The sequence below is a fragment of the Seriola dumerili genome, unplaced genomic scaffold (assembly GCF_002260705.1).
Source record: "Seriola dumerili isolate Sdu_G_001 unplaced genomic scaffold, Sdu_1.0 BDQW01001191.1, whole genome shotgun sequence".
NCBI classification, from domain to species: Eukaryota; Metazoa; Chordata; class Actinopteri; order Carangiformes; family Carangidae; genus Seriola; species Seriola dumerili.
The window spans coordinates 38,358-60,385 of record NW_019175446.1 but is presented as its reverse complement, the minus strand read 5'-3'; the positions used below and the strand labels follow the sequence as shown (position 1 = coordinate 60,385).

Genomic DNA, 22,028 nt, shown 5'->3' with positions numbered 1-22,028 from the left:
GGCTTGTTTTGTTGTGGCCCAGTCTCTGAACAGTCATTCCACCTTAATGTAGTTTCTTTGACATACTCATCACTGTAACATCAGACATCAACAGAGGAACAGGCAAGGACCAGTTTCAAACTATGACTGGATCAACATGGAAAAAAACTTCAAAGTGCTTTTAACCCAAATCCAGAAACCTGGGTTCACACACAAAATAAATTAGAAAAATGAACACAAGGGCAAATTTAGAAGCCAATACTTTCATCTTTATTAATCTTGTTCTCATTTGTTTAAATAAATTTTTCCTTTGTAAAATCTCAAAACGAAAACACTGAACAGGAGTGTTAAAGCCTGTCTTAATTTAAAACGAATACACAACAACAGAACATTAAAAACGTACGGTAACTCTTACTCTGCATCTGTAAACAACCCGTCCCACCCCTCCCTCCCACTCCACACAGTTTGATAAGATTTGGCATGTCCATTTTCTCAACGCGTATGCCTTCAGCTCTTTGTGTCATTAAAATGTTCTTTTTTTTTTTTTTTATTATTGCAGGTCGGACAATAAAAAAGACAAGTCTGCTAAAAAAACAACTTCAAATGAGAAAAAAGCATTAGTGCCAATATTTCTTAACACACAGTCAGCAGTATATCGAATGCACTCAAAACATTTTGTATAGACCTTCTGTATAGTAAGCAGCCTTGCCCACATTATGACAGGCAGTAACATGCACACACACATTATCCTCACATTCACACACACGCACAACAACTGTGGTGGTTTAATCCACTTACTTGGTCTCAGTCTCACTCATACTCATGTCCATATAATGTGTATGACACTGCGCGCAGTATCGACACATGGAGAAATGCAACATAGCCTCAAACTGCCAGCAATTTAACATTTATCACTGCAACAGTAACAAACATGTTCAAGAGAGAATAACAGAGAAAGAGTGCGTGAGATACAACAGTAGGAGGTCAGCATTTTGAAAACAGAACAATGACATTTTTCAATATTTTCACTGTTCAAAAATTAAAACCATACATACAAACAAACAGAAAAACAAACTTAACATACACAGTAAGTTACAGTTCTGTTGTCAATCAGAGCTGTTTGCATGTGTTTGGATTCGGTCTCCATCTTTAAGGGGACGTGAATACAAACTGCACTTTAACCTCACATCATGTAGTAGTTTTAAGTTCTCTTATACGATGAAGGTAATGCTGTTTACAGTGCCCATCTGTCTGAAGGCTTGTCTGTATTTGGTGTGTGCATGTGTATGTAAATCTGCTGAAAAGTCCCCTATTTACTAAGCACATAGCAATCCAGTCAAGTCTTTCAGACCAACTGACTTTTCATTCTTTTTCAGGTTTCAAGTCTAAGCAGTTGAAATCTTCATCTGTGGAAAAAGGCTGTATACACATCTAACAGTCCCTGCATTTGTTTATATAATAGCTTAAGTCTGGCCACAAGAATGTGTGTAAGCATGTCTCACATTTCTGCTTTGTGTGTGTGCACATTAATATGCATACCATGTATATGTATGCACATGTGGTATATGTGTAGTACATTAATATGCATACCATGTAAATGTGTTTGTGTGTGTGCTATAGTAAGTACATATGTATCCCAGTGTATGTTGTATCAGTGTGTCCAAACCTACACGTACAAATGGAGGGGGCTCATCAGATGGAATCAGCTCCTCCTCCCAGCAGGTCGCCAGGTAACAAAGCGGCAGGGCTGTCCATTTGGTGCCTTTCCTCCATTTGCGGTGCCCCCCACAGGCTGCTGCTGGGGTATCCAGCAGTCATGCCCCCCCAGAGCCCAGACCTCCCAGCCTCTACTCCCCCGACACCTCCTCCCTCCCCAGACCCATTGGTGCTCCACTGGGAAAATATCCCCAGCCCAGGTCCTTGGGCTGAAGAGGTTTCTGAAGAACTGCCTGTACCATCAAGACTTTGCCAACCAGAGCCGGAGGACCGCACACTACTGAGAACCGCTGCTCCACTTTCCCCTCCTCCACCACCATTTCCATTTCCACCTGAAGTTGTGCCCGCTGCCGCCCGCTCACTCCCTGGGGAGCTGCCTCCACTGCTGGCCACAACGGGGCCTGTTCCAGATGAGCCCTGCGTCCCACCGGCCGCGGCCCCTCCTGAGCTGGCTCCCTCCGCCCCTCCGGCCTGGGAATGTGCAAAATAGCGAGCGACTTCTTCCTCACTCACGAACTCCGCCAGGATTGTGGTGTTGCCCAGAACACACCTGAGAGGAAGAGACAAGTCAAGGCTCTTTAGATCAACAACAACGTGTGCAATGTTAAGTATATGTGTATTAGTGAGGTTACAGGTTAACCTACATGTGCAGTGCACCCTGGGCCTTGGCTGCTTCCTGCCGGCTGCTGTAGCGAATCAGAGCACTGCCCTGGGTCAGGCCGAGGTGGAAGGTCAGCAGGGGGCCATGCTGCATGCAGATAGTCCTCAGTGTGGAGCCATCGATCTACAGAGAAAGCATGATAAAGGTTAAGTGTAAAAGATTTAGTGTGTGTGTGTGTGTGTGTGTGTGTGTGATGTCACAAAGCTAGAGTAATTGTCCGCAATCTTGAGTCATCAATTATGGGGACAGAGAAAGGTCAGGGAATCTAGGAGGTTTCACAACGATAGTTATGTGTATGAAGAATCCTGAATTAATAAATAATTATGGTGAGACTGAACACTGTGGCTTTATTGGTCCGTAATCCTGTTACAGTAAGACAGTCATATGAGCCTGTTTACAACAGCACTGATAAGACCAAATTGATAACGGTAAAAAACAAAACCTATATGCCTAAAACAAAAATTTGTCCAGACTTATAATTAAACATTCTCTTTTCATTCCTTTTCGCAGGGCAGTGTCATGCCACTGTCATTTGTACAGACCCTAATTGATTAAATGGCTCATCCAACTTCACAATCCAATTACAGATGGGTCACGCATCATTCTGTCTAATTTGCATAAGACAGACTGAAGGGGAATACAGATGAATGAGCACAGAGGTTTAATGCTTTTCGAATTCAAACCCTGACCAGTCTGTCTGGGAAGCTGTTTTACTTTACAGCCATGACAAATTCTGCTGTGATGAAGGGTTTTAAGAACATTGTAATTCTACGCTGCTCGTACAGTTTACTTATGTCACATCTTTACCTCACCCTTCTGCGTCATTTCAGTTTACAGACAGCAGGTTTACTAGCGGTGACAGTGATAACAATCTGAGTTCACTGTTGCTACAAAATCCCTGAAAATTGTCCCTTTAGTATCTTTAGTCTCACTCCTTCACCTGAGGGGTCAGGTTGCTCAGCAGCAGCCAGCAGCTGCCTCTGGAGGCCACACCATCGCTCCAAGCTGAGCCTTCAAAAGACAAACAGAAAAGAAGACAAGAATGAAACAATTGGAGGGATGTTGATGACAAATCAGGTTACACTGATGTTTTACCTTATTTACATAAAGACAACTTTAATACTTGGTTTCATGATACTGAAAAGATTTCTCTACACAGTATATGCAGCAGTTAAGTGATAAGTTGACAAATGGTTATGAAATAATCAAATCTTTTCTCGTAAACAGTACCTGGCCCAAATCTCGACTCTTGATTCATCCCACCTCCTCCCCAGCTCCGGGCCAACCGTGGGCCTCCACTGCCCCATGGGGAGGGCGAGGCCTGCTTCTGATTAGTTAAGCCAGGAGGGGGGCGTGGCAGCTGCGAGCTGTTGCGATTGGTCTTCCATAACTTGTTTTGTCCGATGGGCTCTGGGGGCCAGCTGGGCTTGTACTCCGAGTACTTTCCTGAGGAGGATATGGAGAGGGTGGGAGAAAGAGGGGGAAAATGAGTTTTGACAAACAAAACTGGGAGTGGAGAGGACACAGAAGAGCTAACTCCTGAGGCATCTGTGCAGAAAAGACAACTTGTACAGCAGTAAAACTCATCACCAACACAATAACAGTAACAGAAATAAAATCAAACAACAACGGAGCTCATGAGATGAAGGAGATTCAGGTCAAAATGCAAAAGAAAATCAATAGTATATCATAATCGAACAAATTAAAACATACCTGTGCTGTGTGCATTGCTGAGGGGGCTGTCTGAGGCACTGTAGGGCCAGGCACCAGGTGAAGGCAGCGAGGTGTTGAGGGAGGGGTTTGGCCCTACAAGAACATTACAAGGTAAACCAAAGTACAGCTGGACTGCAGACAGAGTGTGTGAAGAACACTGTTTGTCAAACCTTTGATCAGTAACTTCCTGTCAATAAATGGTGCTGGAGCATGTTTTCAAGTATTTGGTCACAATAAAAATAAATTAATAATCTATATACTATATATATAATATTATATATATATATATATATATATATATATATGAACATGGCCCCACTTTCTTCCGCTACCTGCCTGACTTTGTGAATGTGTGTTTGCACAATGGAGAGTCAGTGAGTGAAAGATATTTATTCTTCCAGCAAAAAGGCAACAATATACAAACAAGACTAGGTATAAACCTAGTGTATGGCTGGACTGTGGATGTGTGTGCGCAGGGTGCGATTCATGAAAAAAAAAAAAATCATGTCAATCATAAATCTAGGTCAGAATTTCGTTCCCGGTCTGACCATGTACCTTGTCCTTTGCTCATGCGATCACGTGGGGAATGTGATCNCAAACAACAACGGAGCTCATGAGATGAAGGAGATTCAGGTCAAAATGCAAAAGAAAATCAATAGTATATCATAATCGAACAAATTAAAACATACCTGTGCTGTGTGCATTGCTGAGGGGGCTGTCTGAGGCACTGTAGGGCCAGGCACCAGGTGAAGGCAGCGAGGTGTTGAGGGAGGGGTTTGGCCCTACAAGAACATTACAAGGTAAACCAAAGTACAGCTGGACTGCAGACAGAGTGTGTGAAGAACACTGTTTGTCAAACCTTTGATCAGTAACTTCCTGTCAATAAATGGTGCTGGAGCATGTTTTCAAGTATTTGGTCACAATNAAAAAAAAAAAAATCATGTCAATCATAAATCTAGGTCAGAATTTCGTTCCCGGTCTGACCATGTACCTTGTCCTTTGCTCATGCGATCACGTGGGGAATGTGATCGTACACAACAAACAGGTTAAATGCTAATGCAATCTCAAAAAGCAATAGCACAACGTGCCGATAATGTGAAAATAAACAGGCTATTGTCACAGGAGTGCGAGCACTGACACAGAGTCCATTTCTGATTTTATTGTTGTTTGCCCTAGAGATTGTTCCATTGTCGGACTAGATCCCAATGAGCCGCCACCATCGATGGGCCAGTCGAAAAATCAGAAACATCAGCAACTGGAAATGAGACAATACCCTCACTGCAGCATGTCAGCACAGCAATAAAAGCCCCGTTAAGAAACAAAGGGTTTCTGTCCACTGAAACACTAGAGGGCATTTAGTTTGAAACATTTACAGGAAGTGTGCGTTTGTATTAACGCATAATGTAGTAACTTTAACAGGGCAAACGGAGAGGATCAAAACAAAGCATCATACTAAAATACTGGTCTGATGAATTCTACATATCAAACAGAGGGAATTAGAAATAAAGGCCTGCCTCTAATACAAGCCTGCTGTAAATAAAGGCCCGTTACCTTCTGCAGTTGAAGTACAGGCCCTGCTCACGGTTAGAGAAAATACTGTGGTTTAAAACTGTTGTCGCTGTAAATGCTGACGCAACACAAAGTGCTCAAACCAAATCATTTTGAAAGTGCAATGGCCAATGGAAGAAGTCCAAACACTTGGTCGACCAATCGTGTAAACTTCATCACTCACTCAGTCACGGATGTGGCGCCGGCCCAGCCAAAAATAACTTTAGAATCGTTATTAAGCAAGTTAAGCCTTATGGCATTTTAATTGAGTTAGATCAGCTGATGTTCATTAAACAGGGTGGTGATAAGAAGCTAAACTGGAAATCTAATTAATCAGTTTGGCATTCCAAGTTTCCTGGGAAAAGTCTGACTGAAATCTTTGGTGTTAATAATTCAGGGAACAGGATTGAGTATCATTATTCCCCATTTAAAACGTCCACGCTGTTACAGTGGTAACGGTTAGTGGTGAACAGATTTATTGTTTAGCCTTAATCCTCAATATAATGTGCTCTGTTAACAACTGCACCTTCAGCTGTATAATAGATTAGACAGGAATATTTATAAAAAAAAAAAAAACGCTCTCAATCAGTCGTTCAGCTTCATTCTGTTGCTGCCATTATAAAACTAAGCCCCTGTAATCTATTCTTTGCTTTTATCTGGGACAGAGTTGGAACTTCTGTCGATACAACGCTCATTCTTTTTGAGAGTTATTTACTCTTTAAGTGCTAAAATCAGCAGCTAAGCTCATCGAAATATTGGGCACATTTAGTCAAATACCTATGTTGTCTCGCAGTAACTGGTGGTCAGAGTCATTGAGGCTCGGGGGTCCTGGGGAGCCGAGAACACTACCGGGGGTCATGTAGGGGTCAGACTCGGGGTCCCCACTACTCTGGATTCCCTTCCAGGGCACACCGGGCTGGAACTCTGTCATCGGACAACAGAAAACGTATTGACTGATTGAAATGAAATGCTATCATGCTACTGCTACTTTTCAAATCAAACACCACAAGAACATGTGGCTGTGTGTTTATTGTTGTAATTGTATTTGTTTATTTGAGGAACATTTGATCAAGTCCCCTCTTATCTTTAATCCATAAATTGTTCATAAAATTAGGAGCAAATTAATGTAATGAGTTTGTTTTTTATTGTCTATTTCTTCCCTGTGGTATCAAGTCGCAGAGAAAGACATATATATATTTACCTGGAGGCCAGCTTGATGTGGCAGGTTTGTTGCCCATTTTACTGCCAGGAGTTCGGTGCCAGCTGTCTGCAGGGCCCTGTGGGGGAATCCCTAAACCATCACCGCCCAGCATTTCATACTGGGAGTAAGGGGATCCTCCTCTCACCTTTATAGCACTGGGTAAAGGGCCTTCAGAATGGCACACGAGAGAGAAATGAGGTCACACAGATTGAAATGAATACGTCTCTTCGACTGACATTGTGAATGAAGGTGATTACCAGCACAGTTAACACCAGACAGCAGCCTGGGAGGTGAGCTCTCCCAAAGTGTGAAATTCGCAAACATCCAGTTATGAACCATCTGTTTACCCACCATTCTTGTGAAGGGTTGTGTCAGGGGGAGAGGGAGCTGGGGAGTGTCCCTCCATCATCCATTTGAAGCGGGACTGCTGTCCTCCTGTGTCTTTCATTCCTCCCATCATGGGACCGAGCTCGAGTCCTGACAGGTTACCACCGGGGGCAAGCCCTGAGAGGAGGTCAGTGTTTACACTAATTAGACAGCTACAGGATACTGAGAGGTGGGCGTAGCTGTATGAAATTATCCTAGGGCACACTTTGAGTAAATAAAAGTAAACAAAACCATATACCAGTTTTATTTAAAGTTACCTAAACAGCCGACTGCATCGTTCTAACCCACAAACATTTTGCACATTAGACTCACCAGAGTACATCCCTTGTGTTTTGGCATGAAGGTCTGATAAGGGACCCCCCATTCCAGGATGTGGAAGAGGGTCTACCATGGGCTGTTTGGATAGGCTTCCTCCCAGGTGAGAGGGGGACAGTTTGGAGCTCCCTCCTCCTGCTGCAGCTCCTCCAACTCCACCTTGCTGATGCTGTCTCTGCTGCTGCAGAATAGCCATAATCCTTGCAAGCTAACAGCGTGATTCAAGAAAATAAATCCCTATTAGAATAACTGCAAAGTACAGCAAGTGTTCCCAAATTGTCTTGATAAATAAACTCTTTATTTACCAATGTTTAGAATAATATATGTTCTCGTCTACATGATCGAGGGGTACGCCTGTGTGTAGAATATTATCATGCTCACCTGCTGCGGGTCTGGCTGCTGCCTGAGAGGCTGAGGCTGAGGGAACTTCCTCTGGTTCTGCAAGAGCTGCTGCTGCTGTTGCTGCTGTTGTATCAGGAGCTGACAGGCCTGTGTGGTGGTGGGGAGAAAGGGTCAGAGATGGAGGTGACCACAGCACGTACAGATACTGTGAGTACTGCTAGTAGGGGTGGGATTACTATAATTCACCATGTGATTTAAGATATTCACACAAAGGTAGTCTGCAATGAAATATTTATTTCAACGTACCAGATGAAACTGCTGCATGTGGGGGTAAATGTTGCTAAGCATTGCTAGCTGCTGTGGGGAAATCTGAGGAGGGAACACTCCTCCTCCGACACCACCGACCCCTCCGACACTTCCGACGCTGCCGACACCTCCCACTCCTCCAACCACTCCACCCACGCTGCCACCAGGAGAGGGCATCTGCTTCAGCATAGGACCCGGCACCTGCACGTCACAGGAATTGATTTATATGTGCCTGTTGATACAGACACTCGGATGGTGTAATATGAGAAACATTCATTCAAAATTTATGAATGACTAAATATATTTAAATTCATTATCTAACAATTTCAAAACAGTTTTTGCACAGTAAGAAGGCTTGGTTTTGGCATTTTACTTGTTTTCTTTTTTGATATAAATGATTTTAGAGTTTTGTGACTATTAAACTTTTTTGTGTTTTTAGGTTAGATTGTGCAATATGAAACTGATCTGTAAAAAAAAGTAATTTTCTAATGTCCTTAAAGGGCCTTTTTATGATGTGAACATACTTTCTATAATATTAACATTTCCTATTATGTTTGCTTACGAAGAGCTCAGTATCAGGTTTGTTTTTTATATTTGAAGAGCTTATTGACTTTAACTTGTATGCACACCGGAGAGTGTTGCTGGCAGCTCTTTCCCCAGGGAAAGCCTTCAGCGAATATATGAATGGTGCCGTTTGTCTAAATGACAAACTGGGAACTGAAATGTTGTTAATAAAGTGAGCACAAATGAAAGACTGTGTGGGCGTGACTTTGTCCTCTAAGAACTTTCTTTCTGAGGGTTTTTTTCTAAATGAAAACAGGATTGATTCTTGGATTTATTAGAAATGTTTATGTCCACAGAGTAAGCCACAACACTTTCCAATTTTGAGCAGCTGCATCTGATAAAGCCAAGAGACTTCAAGATGCAGCAAGTGTGGGGCTCATTACTGTGTCAGGCCAGATGAATTAGACAGCTAAGGTGTCATCTCCTGTTTGGCGTGACCAGGAATAAACAGTTATGGCACAGTACACAGGAAGCAAAAAAAGGGTAAAGTAGATTATTTTGTAATAAATCTTATAACCAACGAAAACTTTTGTTTTTGTGAAGTCAACATCCATCTCTCCTAGATACAACATTCGTCCTGACTGATAACATCGGAGACAGCAGACAACAGACCTGAGCAGACAGGAACTGATGAGGCACTTGAGCACGTAACCCCTGGGAGGGGTTCATCGGATGCATGCCAGGTTGGTGCATCCCTCGAGGCGGAGGCATCCCTCCGCCACTTCCAACAAACACTCCGTGGCCACCCATCTGAAGTTCAACGGAAACCATACAACAGTCCTCCAGTTAGCACAACTCACACCTGACATAGAATTTCACACCCATGCAGCAGATATTGTTGATATAAATATCAAAATGAACACACTGTAAACTGACTTAATACAAGTTAGGACAAAAAAACGACTCTTACCTTTTCACCATACGGCCCCATGTCGACAGGACCCATGTCTTTGGAACTAGGCATACGGTAACCTCCTCCACCTCTTCCTCCCCTTCGCATCTCTCCATTATAGTCAGTTATACCTCTCTTATCGACTTCCATCTTTTTGTCATCATTTGGGTCATCCCCCTAAGAAAGAACAAAGTCATTTAGTGGCCTTGCACTCATTCAGAGGATAGAAACAATATAATCCATCCATAATAATGATTTTATCAATATGGGTCATTGTAACTGCTGATTCTTTTTTAGTGAATTGAGATCTTACCAGAAGACCCATGTTTGAAAACTGCCGTGACACTGGGTTCATCCAACTGTCCCCGCCTCCACTCTTTAGGAAAGAAATTCAAACATTACTGTCAGTCAAACAAAAAAGAAAATAAAAAAGAACAAATGACTGTATTGGGGAAAGTTACAAAACAAAATCAGAGCTGCTTTGTCTTAATACAATGAACCAAAGAGAGGCCATATAAAATTGTTTGTGTGTTCGAGAATGTCCTGTTCCCTACCTTGATGTTGCCTCTCTTTCCTCCATGAGTCTGACCCCAACCTCCTGAGTTGAAGGAGGAGCTGCTTCCCTGGGAGCCAGTGCTGTTCCAGACCCCTCCACCACCGTCATCTTCCTCATCCCAGCTGGGGTGACGGGAGGCTGCCACGGAGCCTTCTCCTTTCCCACCCCAGCTTTCCATTGACTTGGTGCCTGCAGCAAAAACAAAGCAGATGGTTACGATAACGTTGGCGGCCATTTCTAAAGATTCCATCTGTTTGAAAGTTGTGTTTTGAAAAATGCTGAATCCCTTTCAAACTGAGAGATGTCTAATGTCGCTTTGTTTGAGACTCGGCATCATGTCTCGAAATGTTATGGATAAGGGAGAACTGAGAATTCAGATATTGTAGTATTTAGAATTACTCTTCTTACCAGGTTTGCCAGGGTTGGGTGAAGGGTTACCCCAGCCGGAAGTTTTGCTGGGTTCATCTGGATCCCCCCAACCTGTTGCTGCATCTGACGTCTGGCCCCACGCAGCTGTACCATTATCCACAGATTGTGCACCTCCTCCCCACATACCTGGACATGGGAGATTGATGAAATTGAATACTACCTTTTAGAATGTGCCAAAGAAAAAATGTCAAGTTAATTGTGTGATACTATACTCAATGAGGCTGACATAAGCAAATATCTTGGTGCTCTGCAGCCTGTTTCTGATAGATGGAATCAAGGGCATAAAAAAAATAAGGGTAACTTGCCAAGTGCAAACTTATTTGTAATGGCACAACTTCTGCTTACCCACTGTAGCATTGCCAGGGTTTGTGTCCCTGCTATGCTGCATCGCCTGCTGCCTTCTAGGTGGTTGCTGCTGCATGGATGGTGGTGGTGGGGGCGGTTGACTGTGGCTTTGGCTGGGCGTAGCACTGTTCTTATCCCACAAGTTCACATTCTTACTGTTGTAGCGGGTTGGGTCTCCCCAGGCTGAAGTGCCATCGTCGATTTCCATTTTGCGACTGATGGACTGAGGGGAGGGTTCTTCCCAGCCACTGGGCTCCAGGGTTTCCCCCCCACCTCCAGAGATTTGGGGGATCGGGCCAGAAGTCCAGCCCGAACTTTGGTTCTGATTCTTGGATGGTGGACCTCCACCTCCACCTCCAACAGTGGACCGGCTGTTCCACCCTCCTTGCATGGGACCTCCTGGTGGCTGCTGGCCCTGTGATTGGTGCTGCTGTTGATTTGGGGCTTTCATTGGTGCCACTTGGCTGTTTGGTATCTGTGCTGATGCTGTGTGGGGTTTGGCACTCCCCCAGTCCTGGTGGGATTTGCCTCCACCCACATCTCCCCCTCCCCATCCTCCTCGTTGAGATCCCCCTTCATCCAAATTGCCCCAGGAAGATCCCTCATCAGAGTTGTTTCCACCTCTGTTTCGTCCATCGCTTCCCCACCCACTTCCAGGTGTAGAGTCTCTCTTTCCCCAATCTCCTCCCCACCCACCTGCCTCCCCTCTTCCAGTCCCCTTCCACCCCCCAGTCCCTTTATCCTCTGGACCATCTGCCCACCCACTACCCTGTTCTCCAATGTCTCTCCTGTTCCCTCCTCCTCCTCCTCTGTGATCCCTCCATTGTTGTTCTTCAGTCCCCCATCCTTTGCCCTGGTTTTCAGGTGGGTGCTCACCCCAGCCTCCAGCTGCCTTTCCTGGGTTGCCCTCCCTATCTTCTTCTGGCATCCCTGGCTTCCTTATAGTGCTACCAGGCATGTGAGGACCACAGGTGGTCTGTGTTGCACCACCATCCCAGCCTTCCTTCACTGTAGCAGGGCCAGAGTTTAGACTGGTCGTGTGACTGCCAGAAGCTGGATCATTAGTTACTGAACTTGTGTTAGACGGGTACCCAGGACCACGACTAGTGGTAGTGTTCATGGTTGCTGATGAGAATGCAGAGGAAGATGAAGTGCTTCTTTCATTTCTGTTTCCTACTCCTTTTGTGGTGTCCAGGTCCCAGGCCACATTCTGTCGAATCTGGGTCTGACCCCAGCCCATGTTAGACAGAACCCTGGGGTCCAGGTCAGATCGATTGAGCATGCTAAGTAAGGCCACTTCAGCATTGGAGGTCTGGAGGGAGCGTTGGCGCACAGATGAGGCTCGGTCCTGCTTCTGACTGCTACCGCTCCCTTCTCCACCACTTCCAGCTGTGGAGCCTCCTCCACTAGAAGATGAAGGTCCCCCACCTCCAGTGCCTCCACCCTGCACTCCTCCTCCTCCACCCCACTCCCCAACCACCCCATCCCCACTTTCCATCCCTTTCTGATTGTCCCAAGCTTTTGTCATAGTTTCCAACTTTGGTGAGGCAGAGTCCTGCAAAACGCTGCCACCAATACCCCCGCTGCCTCCACTGCTGCTGCTGTTGCTGCTACTCCCGTCTCCTCCTCTTCCACTTCCTATTGCTAAGTTACTCGAACTTACACCTCCCGCTGTGCCACCCCACTCTGCATCTGAACTGCCTCCTTCCCACGCTCCCTGAGATACCACTGGGGTATTTGAGCCACCATCATTTCCCCTGCCCCACCCTGCCTTTTCACCCTGGCTACCAAAGCCCCACACATTCCCTTCCTGCCCCTGAGCTCCAGTCCCTCCTCCACCCCAGCCATCTGCCTTTGATGCACCTGCACTGATGTCAGAGGACACTGGAGGCATGGATCTCCAAGAAGAAGAGGCAGCTAATGAGGAAGAGCCAGAAAGGTTACCATTCCCTTCTTCTTCAACACTAGCCACCCCACAGTCCCTCTCATCCCCACCTTCTTGATTTGGTCCTGCTCCTCGTGCTCCCCCACCTGAACCCAGCTCCGCCCCTGGGTTTCCTAAGTGCTGCTGCGGTTCTCCACTCCTGGCCCCCACAGCTGTCTCAGTATGCTGCTGATGAAGACCGGTTTGATTCACAGATGAAAGAGAGTGAGTGGTGATGAGGGTGGTGCTGGCAGAGAACGAGGAAGCTGAAGTAATGGATGAGTGTTGTGGAAGGCCGTCGCTAGCCGAAGTTGACGTCCCACCCTGCACCAGAGCAGGCCAGGCAGAGGGGTTCACGTTGGGGTTGAAATTGGCACCAGGGACATTGCTGCTGCCACCCACAGGGCTCTCCTGAGGCCCAGGAAGAAGATGGGAGACTTTGGAATTGTAAAATGCTGCTGATCCTAGCCCTGCCTCCACCTGAGAGGAGGTGGAAGAGCCCCACACACCACCACTTGACTGAACACATTCATTAAGCGAGGAAGAGGAGGGAAGAGGAGAAGAACGAGGTGGGGAAGGATTGTCCATGTTCCCTGCTCCTCCTCCTACTGCTCCTCCCTTCTGCTGGATGTTTCTCTCACTCCATGAGGCACTACTGTTGTTGTTGTTACTGGGGCAGTCTTGCTCCTGCACCCCTCCTCCAGCCCCGTCAGAACTCAATTTGGCCCCGCCTAGGATGCTTGGCCAATCCTCCAGGTCAGTCCCATCCACAATCACCTTCCCGCAGCCCTGAGAAGAGGACTGGCTGCCAGAGCCTGCCCCCCATGTGGAATTTGCATAAGTTGAAGTAGTAGTAGTAGAAGAAGACGACAGAGCAGCGACACATAATGAGGATGACGAGGAGTTGGGGGGTGAAGGGGACGATGAACCCAGGTTGGAATCTATATGGACAAAATTGAGACCATTGATTTTGACAATTCAAGCATCAACAATACTAACTAATAACTTGTGGAACGTACCAATTGGTGGTCCCAGTGCTACAGCTTACAAGTCCCTCCATTGAATGCATATCATATTTGTGTGCAAGTTTACAACTATAATTTCAGTGACTCTTATATTATAATGTCAACTGATGGTTTATGTGCTGTTGTAAATTCCATCCATGGCTGCTGGATAAACTCAACTGTTGCTACTTTAAGACAGAAGATTACCACTGTTAGTAGCATGTGGTACTCAGTGGACTACATAGTAAATGTGATAATCTTTTTTGCTCTGAGACATTGACCCACCTGCTCCTCCAGCTGTGCTTGCATTGGGGTTATCTGCTCCCTGTGAGGAAACAGGTGGGGTGGCTACCCAGCCACTGCCTCCTCCTGTGCCCCCTTCCCCTCCTCCTCCTCCTCCTCCCCCCAGCAGCATGGAGGACAGCGGTGGCTGGCCCCTCTTCAGTAACACTTTATGGTCCTGCTGGCAGCGAAATCTCGGTGGAACCTCTCTGGACATGTATCGCTGCTGCTGGGAGCTCTGGCTTCCAGAAGGAGAGGAGGAGGGCTGTCCGTTGGCCACAGCAGTCCGCTGCTTTGCATTGTTCCCACCACCAGGAGGAACTTGTGCAGAAACCCCAGCTGCACCAGGACTGGGGGATGAGGGGGCAACAGGGCCAGGGCTGGGGGACACTGAGCCTGGGGTGGCGAGCGGCTGGGAGCAGGAGGGCTTGGCTGATTCTGGCACTGAAACACACAAATAACAAAGGGTGTGAATCACTGGTACACCCAAACTTTGTAGTGTGAGCAAACATGTACATAACCCTATGCAACAACCAATTCCCTTGGTCGTCACAATACATTGATAAGAACTGGGTAATGCTGATTAAAACATATATAACAACAAGACACAGAATTCATATATGTAGAGGGTGAGGATAAACACAGAAGAAACAAAACATACCTTTGATTTTCTGTTCTGGCACCTACAATATAAAGAATAATTGAGTCAGACATACAGCAGAGGAGAAGTTCCTGCTGGCAAATTGATAAAGCAACAAGAAAGTTTTGTTTTCAGATCCCTACATGAATCTATGTAGACATACAAGAGTAAGTGAGAAATACACTAGCAAAGAACTGTTACAGAAAACATAAAAACTATTACATTTGATACTCATTCTTACAATCTTCAAACATGGTAAAATCATTCCCAAAGCCCTAAGCTTTAAAACTTAAAGTTACCAAAGTAAAAATTGCAAAAGGCAAATTAAATTTAAGATGTATCAGCTCTAATGCAACAAAAACAATCCTGGCCAAGTAAGTGGTAATGATATGGAAGCAGCAATCTCACAGTGATTATCTGTTAAATGTACAGGCTGTGAATGTTTGGTGACACTGTTTACCTTCTGAGAGGTTTCCCTTTTCTTTTTATCTTCTTTCTTCTTTTTCTTGTCTTCCATGAACTACTGTTCCCTTTCCTGATTCTCCTGTCTGTGAGGATAAATGTACACATTCAATTATTTATGTTACACCTCAAGCCACAATGAAAGTAACTTAATGCTCACTAAAAAAGACATTTTTCTCTCACACAAACACACACACACACACACTTACAATTTGACTCAAATTTATATTGTGTATGTGATCAGATCACTGCCAAGTGTACTCCTACACAGTCGATGTTGTAAGGACTGTAACGTTAACCAGGGGCAGACAGCTTGACAACAGCCCATGGTAGTCTAGCTTCTCACTGCATAATTCATTAACCAGCAAACGATTGCAATTCCAACCAACAAACAACACGGGCAACAGCCAAACAGACCGGTGACTCCAAACTCTACATTTCTGGAAAAGTCAGGGTCTCTTGTATTACAGTAGAGACTGTAAAGTCAGCATGATCCAGATGATACTGGCTTTAATGTGAGTACATGACGAGATCTGTCCGGTGTTATCAAGGACAAGACCTAACACCTGCGCCCCCCCCCCCTGCAAAAAGTAAACATATGTATTTGAAATATGCAAATACAAAGCTCATACCCAAGCCACGTGAGGCCATCTTAGTGGAAAGCAAAACATAATACAGGCTGCTGAGAAAAACCGGATAGCTTTATATGTGGAAAAGTAAAGGGATCTCAGATAACAGAGCTGTAAATACGACTGGGCCCAGTGTTTCTGTTAGCTAAGCTGCACATAATTAGCACCATGTCATACAGCGCTAATGTAAGCTAACTGAACAACTAATGGCTTTAACCCTTAGCTGTAAAAAAAATACACCAGCTGACATAACCTTTCACAATTAGTTTATGTAATGTGTGAGAAACCATAAAAGGTGGATGTTTTCAGCAGCATTAGGAGCAAACGACCGGGATTTCATATAACTAACAGGCCAAGAAAGGAATAGCTGTGCAGCTACTAGTGTCCACCAGAAGAGCTTTACTCGGGTACGCAAATGGCTAATGCTAGTCGACTTTAAAGCAGCGGCTGAGCGCTGTGCCGTGACCCAAAGAGCTGGGGTCTCGCGGGGATATGCTGTCCCAGAGCAAGGTGCCTCTGTCGCTCCGCGCGACGGCTCTAACCTGTACGCAGTTGACTGCGGACAACAGGCACGTCATATTGGCTAAAGATATGCCCCTTGTTTTCAAACACAAGGCCTTTCATTTACACGATTAGCTGTTCTGTTTCGTAACTTTAACGTGGGCACGAAACACTACTGACAAGTCAGTGAACAGACTGTTAGCAAACTAGTTCATCAGCACCAACGGTCGACAGGGCCATATTAAACGACGAACTTCGGTGACGTTTCTTCGGCATTGCAACGCATAACAAGCGAAGCTCTTCTAAAACTGTGAAACCTAAATGTTGTTGGCTGTGTAGCGGTGGAAACGATTTACGTCATTATCCAGCACACAAATGATAAAAGCTACCAAAACGTATAACGTTAAATGTTCAAAACTCACCTCGGGAATCACATAGGACATAAAGTGCTTCTGTGCAAAAATTCTTGCAGACCTACCGCTAGCAGGCTAGCAAGGTAGCTAGCCTAGCGAGCGAGTTCTTCGAGGCTTCCAAGGCTAAATTGAATAAGAAATGACATCACCGAAAGGCGAAATGTTAATCGTAGAAAAAAATGAAGAAAGGCGACTATCCTTTTAGCGCGACTGTAGTTCTCAAGCTGTAAACAAAACACGCATAACCCCTTGATGACTGTCAGACGCTGTATGATCGGTTAGTTTACTATCGGCCATTTTGCTTCTGTGTGGAGGTTTAGCCAGCATATGATATCACCAGGCTGGTTGTTGATCAGAGAGGGGAGGAGGAGCGGAGCGCGTACCGATACTGTCCGCCAGAGGGAGTCCTATCACCGGAAACATGACGTCATACACGCGGGGTATGAATAAGTAAACAAATGGGTCAAATCAAGTGGTTCAACAATGAGATTGTGTTGGTGAGTCAACTTTTCAATAAGGAGTGTAAGTTCTTTATCATTTTAAGATCCCTGTGAGCCCCAAACAATTTGCTATTGTCTTTGATGCCATTCCATCAGGTGTTATCATGCTCTATAAGGGTTACTCTTTTCCACCTTCTGATGTGACACCTTCACTTGATCAAGTTGACACACCTATTGACAAACTGTGTTTTATGGCTGCTTCCTGTAAAAGAAAAAACAATAGGAACATCCACAGCTTGTTCCAGGCTAGTTGTATCTTTGTTCCTTATGTGATCACAATCTGGAATGGTCTTGTTCAGGATATAGACTGGGACAAGACATGGGCTCTTCCTAACAGATTTCTACTAGTAAACAAAGTTAAAGAGATCTCATCCATCATTGCTATCCTGTCAAATCATTTTTAGTAAGATTCAAGAAAGACATTGACGTAAACTGCAGTTTTTGTGACATGCACCCAGAGACTGTCTTTCATCTGTTTTGGACTTGTGAACACACCTGTAATCTGTGGCAAAGCATCTGTCGCTTCATTTCGGATTTTTACTATGATGCTTTTTTACTTTGTTTGAAGGATGTATTGTTTAGGTTCACAAATTATACAAGAAATCTAGAAAACAACATTTTTTCTTTGTGATCTCATCATATTATTTGTCAAGTTTTATATCCACAAATGTAAGGTGTTAAAAACTAAACCTTCTTTTTGTACTTTTAAGAAGGAAGCAGAGTCCTATATCAAATCCTATATCATGTACCTCATGTAATAATAAAGCTGTAAAAACCTTCAATCTGTGCTCCAAACTTAAAATATTATTATAATTTTTAGTATACTTTTTAAAAAAAATCTTTCTTACTATACCTCTTTCAGTTTGTATTTGATTGTGTCACCTCTGTTTGTAACCCCTGGCGCTGTGCATATTTGTTGTCTGTCTTTGTTAATTATGTTGGGCTACTTCTTTTGAGCCTTACTTTCAATATGTAATGTAATTAATTAATAATAAATAGGTAAAAAAAAAACAAAAAAAAAACTGTGCTCTAGTTAATTTGTGGTATATATATATAAATGGACTTCGATGCAGGCTCTGGAAGATGAAGCCAATGCGGAAGTGTCTTAAACTTGTATTGAAGTCTATGGGAAAATGACTCTACTTGTCACTTGATTTGTTACCTCAGTAAACGTTTTCGTTATGTATTCATGGTCTGAATCGCTAGTTCTCTTTTCAAATTATGGTCCTATTTAAAATAAAATAGACGTTAAAGAGTTATTTTAGGGGCGTGGCTAGCGCATGATTGACACACGGGGGACCTGCCTGTTAATCCGGATAGATGCCGGAGCAATGTTTCGGGTGTTTGACTTGTCATTGTGTTTTCAGTTCATCAGTGTTAGCTCGAACATGTTGTTTGACTAAAAGTGTCTTGTTCGGCGTTCAGTTGTTCTAAAAGACACTCGGAGGAGTCGGCGGCAAAATTAGCATCCCTGTTTATATCACAGTTCAGGTGAAGATGCACCTTGCTAACCAAGCTAGCCGGCTAGTGCTAGCGTTAGCTGATAACTTAGCGATTGCTATGCTAACGGTACCTGGCCCCGCTGGGTTGATAACCTGTCAGCCTGGGTTTGCCCGTGGAGGTGTTCAATCAAAGCCCAATAAAAAGGTGAATTTAATCGACGTTAGGTTTGTGTTTCTCCACATGTGACCCAGGTTAAGTGATCTGCGTTAGTGTAATGCGCAGCGTTAATGTTAGTTAATACATTGCCCATCGAGACGTTGTGATAGTTCAAGTTAAGATAACGTCACTTATACAAAATGTGTAGAAAAATATTTGTCACATAGAAGATTAATTTAATACTCAAATCAGTCCTCAACTGAAGCAGACATTCATGCACCTATCCTGACATCTGATAGATGTTTGTGATTAACTGTGATCCACCGCATCTTAACTCAGGTGTTTGTCTTTTATTGTCATTTGAAAGGTTTCCACACTGTGAAAACTGAGTGATCTGTGCCAACAGGAAGAGGACCTCATGTACAGAGCAGCCCGCTTGTTTCCATTCATCTGGTTGTGGAGAAGGGAGACTGCATGGACATCCTTAGTTCTCAAATGTGCTGTGATGATGATGATGATGATGGTAGAAAACCTCTCCCAGTATAATCAGTGCAACGACTGACAAACATTTCAGGTGGTGATATTGACGTTGTCGACAGACGTTTTAGCGGTTTACTAGGATTGTGTCTGTTGCTCTCGGCTGTTGTACAGCTAGTGACGTCAGTAACTTTAGGCTCATCTTGTAACTGATGACTGTAACTTGAGATTGTATGGACCCAGTAGACCGAGTGAAAACACGTCGATCGGTTCACCATGTTGTAACCACTTTACATTTCTGTTAGGAGATCAGCCATGATTGAAAGTGCACTAGGTCTTTACATTTCTCAGCAGATTTCAGCATCCCTCTGTCTTTATCAGGACCTGAGCCAGTACAGATGCAATACCGCCTCCACCTGTCTCACCAACGGCAGAGTCCAGACAGTGAGGAGGGTCTAGGTGAGTAACATGCTATCATTCACTTTTAACAGTAAGACTTGTCTATACACCTGTGATTAAATCAGACCCACAGTGTAAACATGTTCATACTGATGATTCTTAATAATGGATATACCACTGCCAATATTGGTTATGTATTTTACGGTATATCCATATTTATATTACTCAATTTGTTGATATAGTGTGTGTACACTGAACTATTTTGCACATCCCCTAATCAATACCTTTTGTACATCTTGCCCAGCAAGAGTTTTGTCATTCTAAAACACTTTTGTACATAGTTGTGTAGTATTTTATTTTATATGTATATTTATATTTGACTGTTGTAGTATTTTACATTTTTATTTCCTATGAATACGTTAATTGGATACTACACCAAGCCAAATATCTTGTAATTGAAAACCTACCTGGCAATAAACCTTATTTCCTGAGTCTGCCTTTGTGATGATGTCATCATCCCTTCCTCATGCTGCTATAGCCTGCCAAGGCCCCCCCCATGTGACCTGCAGTATCCCCTTCCCTTCATAAATCTGCAAGTGTATGACACTGAGTCCAGTGTTCCCTCTTTTAGCTCTGTGTTTGGTCTCCTCCAGCTCCTGAGGGAAATCTGTCTCTTTAGCTTCTTAATGCTCCACTATGTTCAGCAGCTGCTCTCGGACCGTGTCTGTCTGCTGTTTGCTGCTGAGGAGGTCGTGGACAGACTTTTACTTCACAGGTCTTTTTTCTTTTCTTTTTTTTATTATATTCTTAAATTGCATTCACCATGGCCTGAAAAACTTTCCAACACCAAGATAGAAAGTTAAAATGAGCGCAGTGCAAAGACTGGACATTGACTGTTTAGTTTCCATTGGGCACAATGCTGTTACTGTATGTAAGAATTAATTTGTAATTTGAGCTTTTTTATTCTTGCAGCTTATATCATGTGCTGTTGTACATGATGTAACGATGGGCATCGTTTGAGAAAACTAAGGTCATCACATGACTCACTGTCACAGGGGGAGGAGCCCTGGAGAGAGATCAGTTTCTCCTGAACCTCAAGTTCTATTAGTAAGTTATATGAGGAACAAAGTGGTGTTACGAGATGAGACGGACTGTTCAGGACATCCAGCACCAGTTACACAGTGAACCTTTTTAAGACAATCTGCAGTCACTTATTTCTGCCCCATTAACCCCCATCACCATTCTGTTCAAAGGAATGCATTTTATTAAGAGTTGCTGTATATTGGGTGAACTTTAAAAAAAGGGCTGATTGGTTTTAGCATTTGTAAGTGTCCTTGACTTTTAGTTTTGATTCATATGTATTGGGTGAACCTGGATGAAACTAATGCAGTATAATGGAACAGGCCTGCAGTAAATCCTCCATGAGGATTATAATGTTCAGTATTTACTGAATCAAGTNGCATTTTATTAAGAGTTGCTGTATATTGGGTGAACTTTAAAAAAAGGGCTGATTGGTTTTAGCATTTGTAAGTGTCCTTGACTTTTAGTTTTGATTCATATGTATTGGGTGAACCTGGATGAAACTAATGCAGTATAATGGAACAGGGCTGCAGTAAATCCTCCATGAGGATTATAATGTTCAGTATTTACTGAATCTGTTTGAGAAGTGTTGGTTTATTTTAATGGTCATTGTGGAGGCTGTGATTGTAATTGTGGTAATGTTTAAGTGTAATATACTGAGCAGTGTTCCTAATATTTTGTCAAATCTAATTCCTATAAATGGGATGGACAAAATATTAGGAACACCTCTCAGTATAGGGTTAGTTTATATACATTGGTGTCCAAAAGTCTAAGACCACTTTCCCATGTAGCCTCACATGTTGCTCTATAGCAGCTCTAGTATCACTCAGTTTTATTTACAAAGGAGAATAAAAGGAGCCAATAAAAACACTGAATGGAGTTCAGCAGGGTATCTCCTCAAGTCGTCGTGTCTCACATATTTCTCCTAGAGAATTTTAGGAGAAAAATACGAGAAACAGCATTTCAAACAAAATAGAAACTAAAGTGAAGCTGAAATGAGAATCAGTTTTGTCTCCTGAGCTGAAGAAGAGCAAAATTTCCTGGTTATGTGCCTGCAGTGCAATATCCTTGAAGGCATATTATTAATCTGCATACTACTTCGCCTTAGTCATCTTCTGTATCGAAATTTCAGCACGTAACTAGTCCCACAACTTTGAGAAAACC

The 22,028-nt window shown here is 43.8% G+C and overlaps 1 protein-coding gene across 1 annotated transcript; it reads right to left on the bottom strand.

Annotated features, from left to right (window-relative positions):
* Positions 1–226: 226 nt before the first annotated feature.
* On the bottom strand, positions 227–17,115 carry LOC111238050 (trinucleotide repeat-containing gene 6B protein-like). The gene is made up of 21 exons (XM_022767433.1): positions 16,819–17,115; positions 15,265–15,352; positions 14,826–14,847; positions 14,168–14,608; positions 10,955–13,819; positions 10,589–10,735; positions 10,179–10,369; positions 9,938–10,000; positions 9,643–9,801; positions 9,345–9,482; positions 8,169–8,369; positions 7,902–8,009; positions 7,518–7,728; positions 7,170–7,322; positions 6,819–6,986; positions 6,395–6,541; positions 4,759–4,851; positions 3,587–3,802; positions 3,297–3,367; positions 2,340–2,479; positions 227–2,245 (listed from the first exon to the last, which is right to left on the bottom strand). The coding sequence occupies exons 2-21, from the start codon at positions 15,319–15,321 to the stop codon at positions 1,672–1,674; spliced, it is 6,165 nt and encodes a 2,054-aa protein (XP_022623154.1). The 5' UTR covers positions 15,322–15,352; positions 16,819–17,115; the 3' UTR covers positions 227–1,671.
* Positions 17,116–22,028: the final 4,913 nt, after the last annotated feature.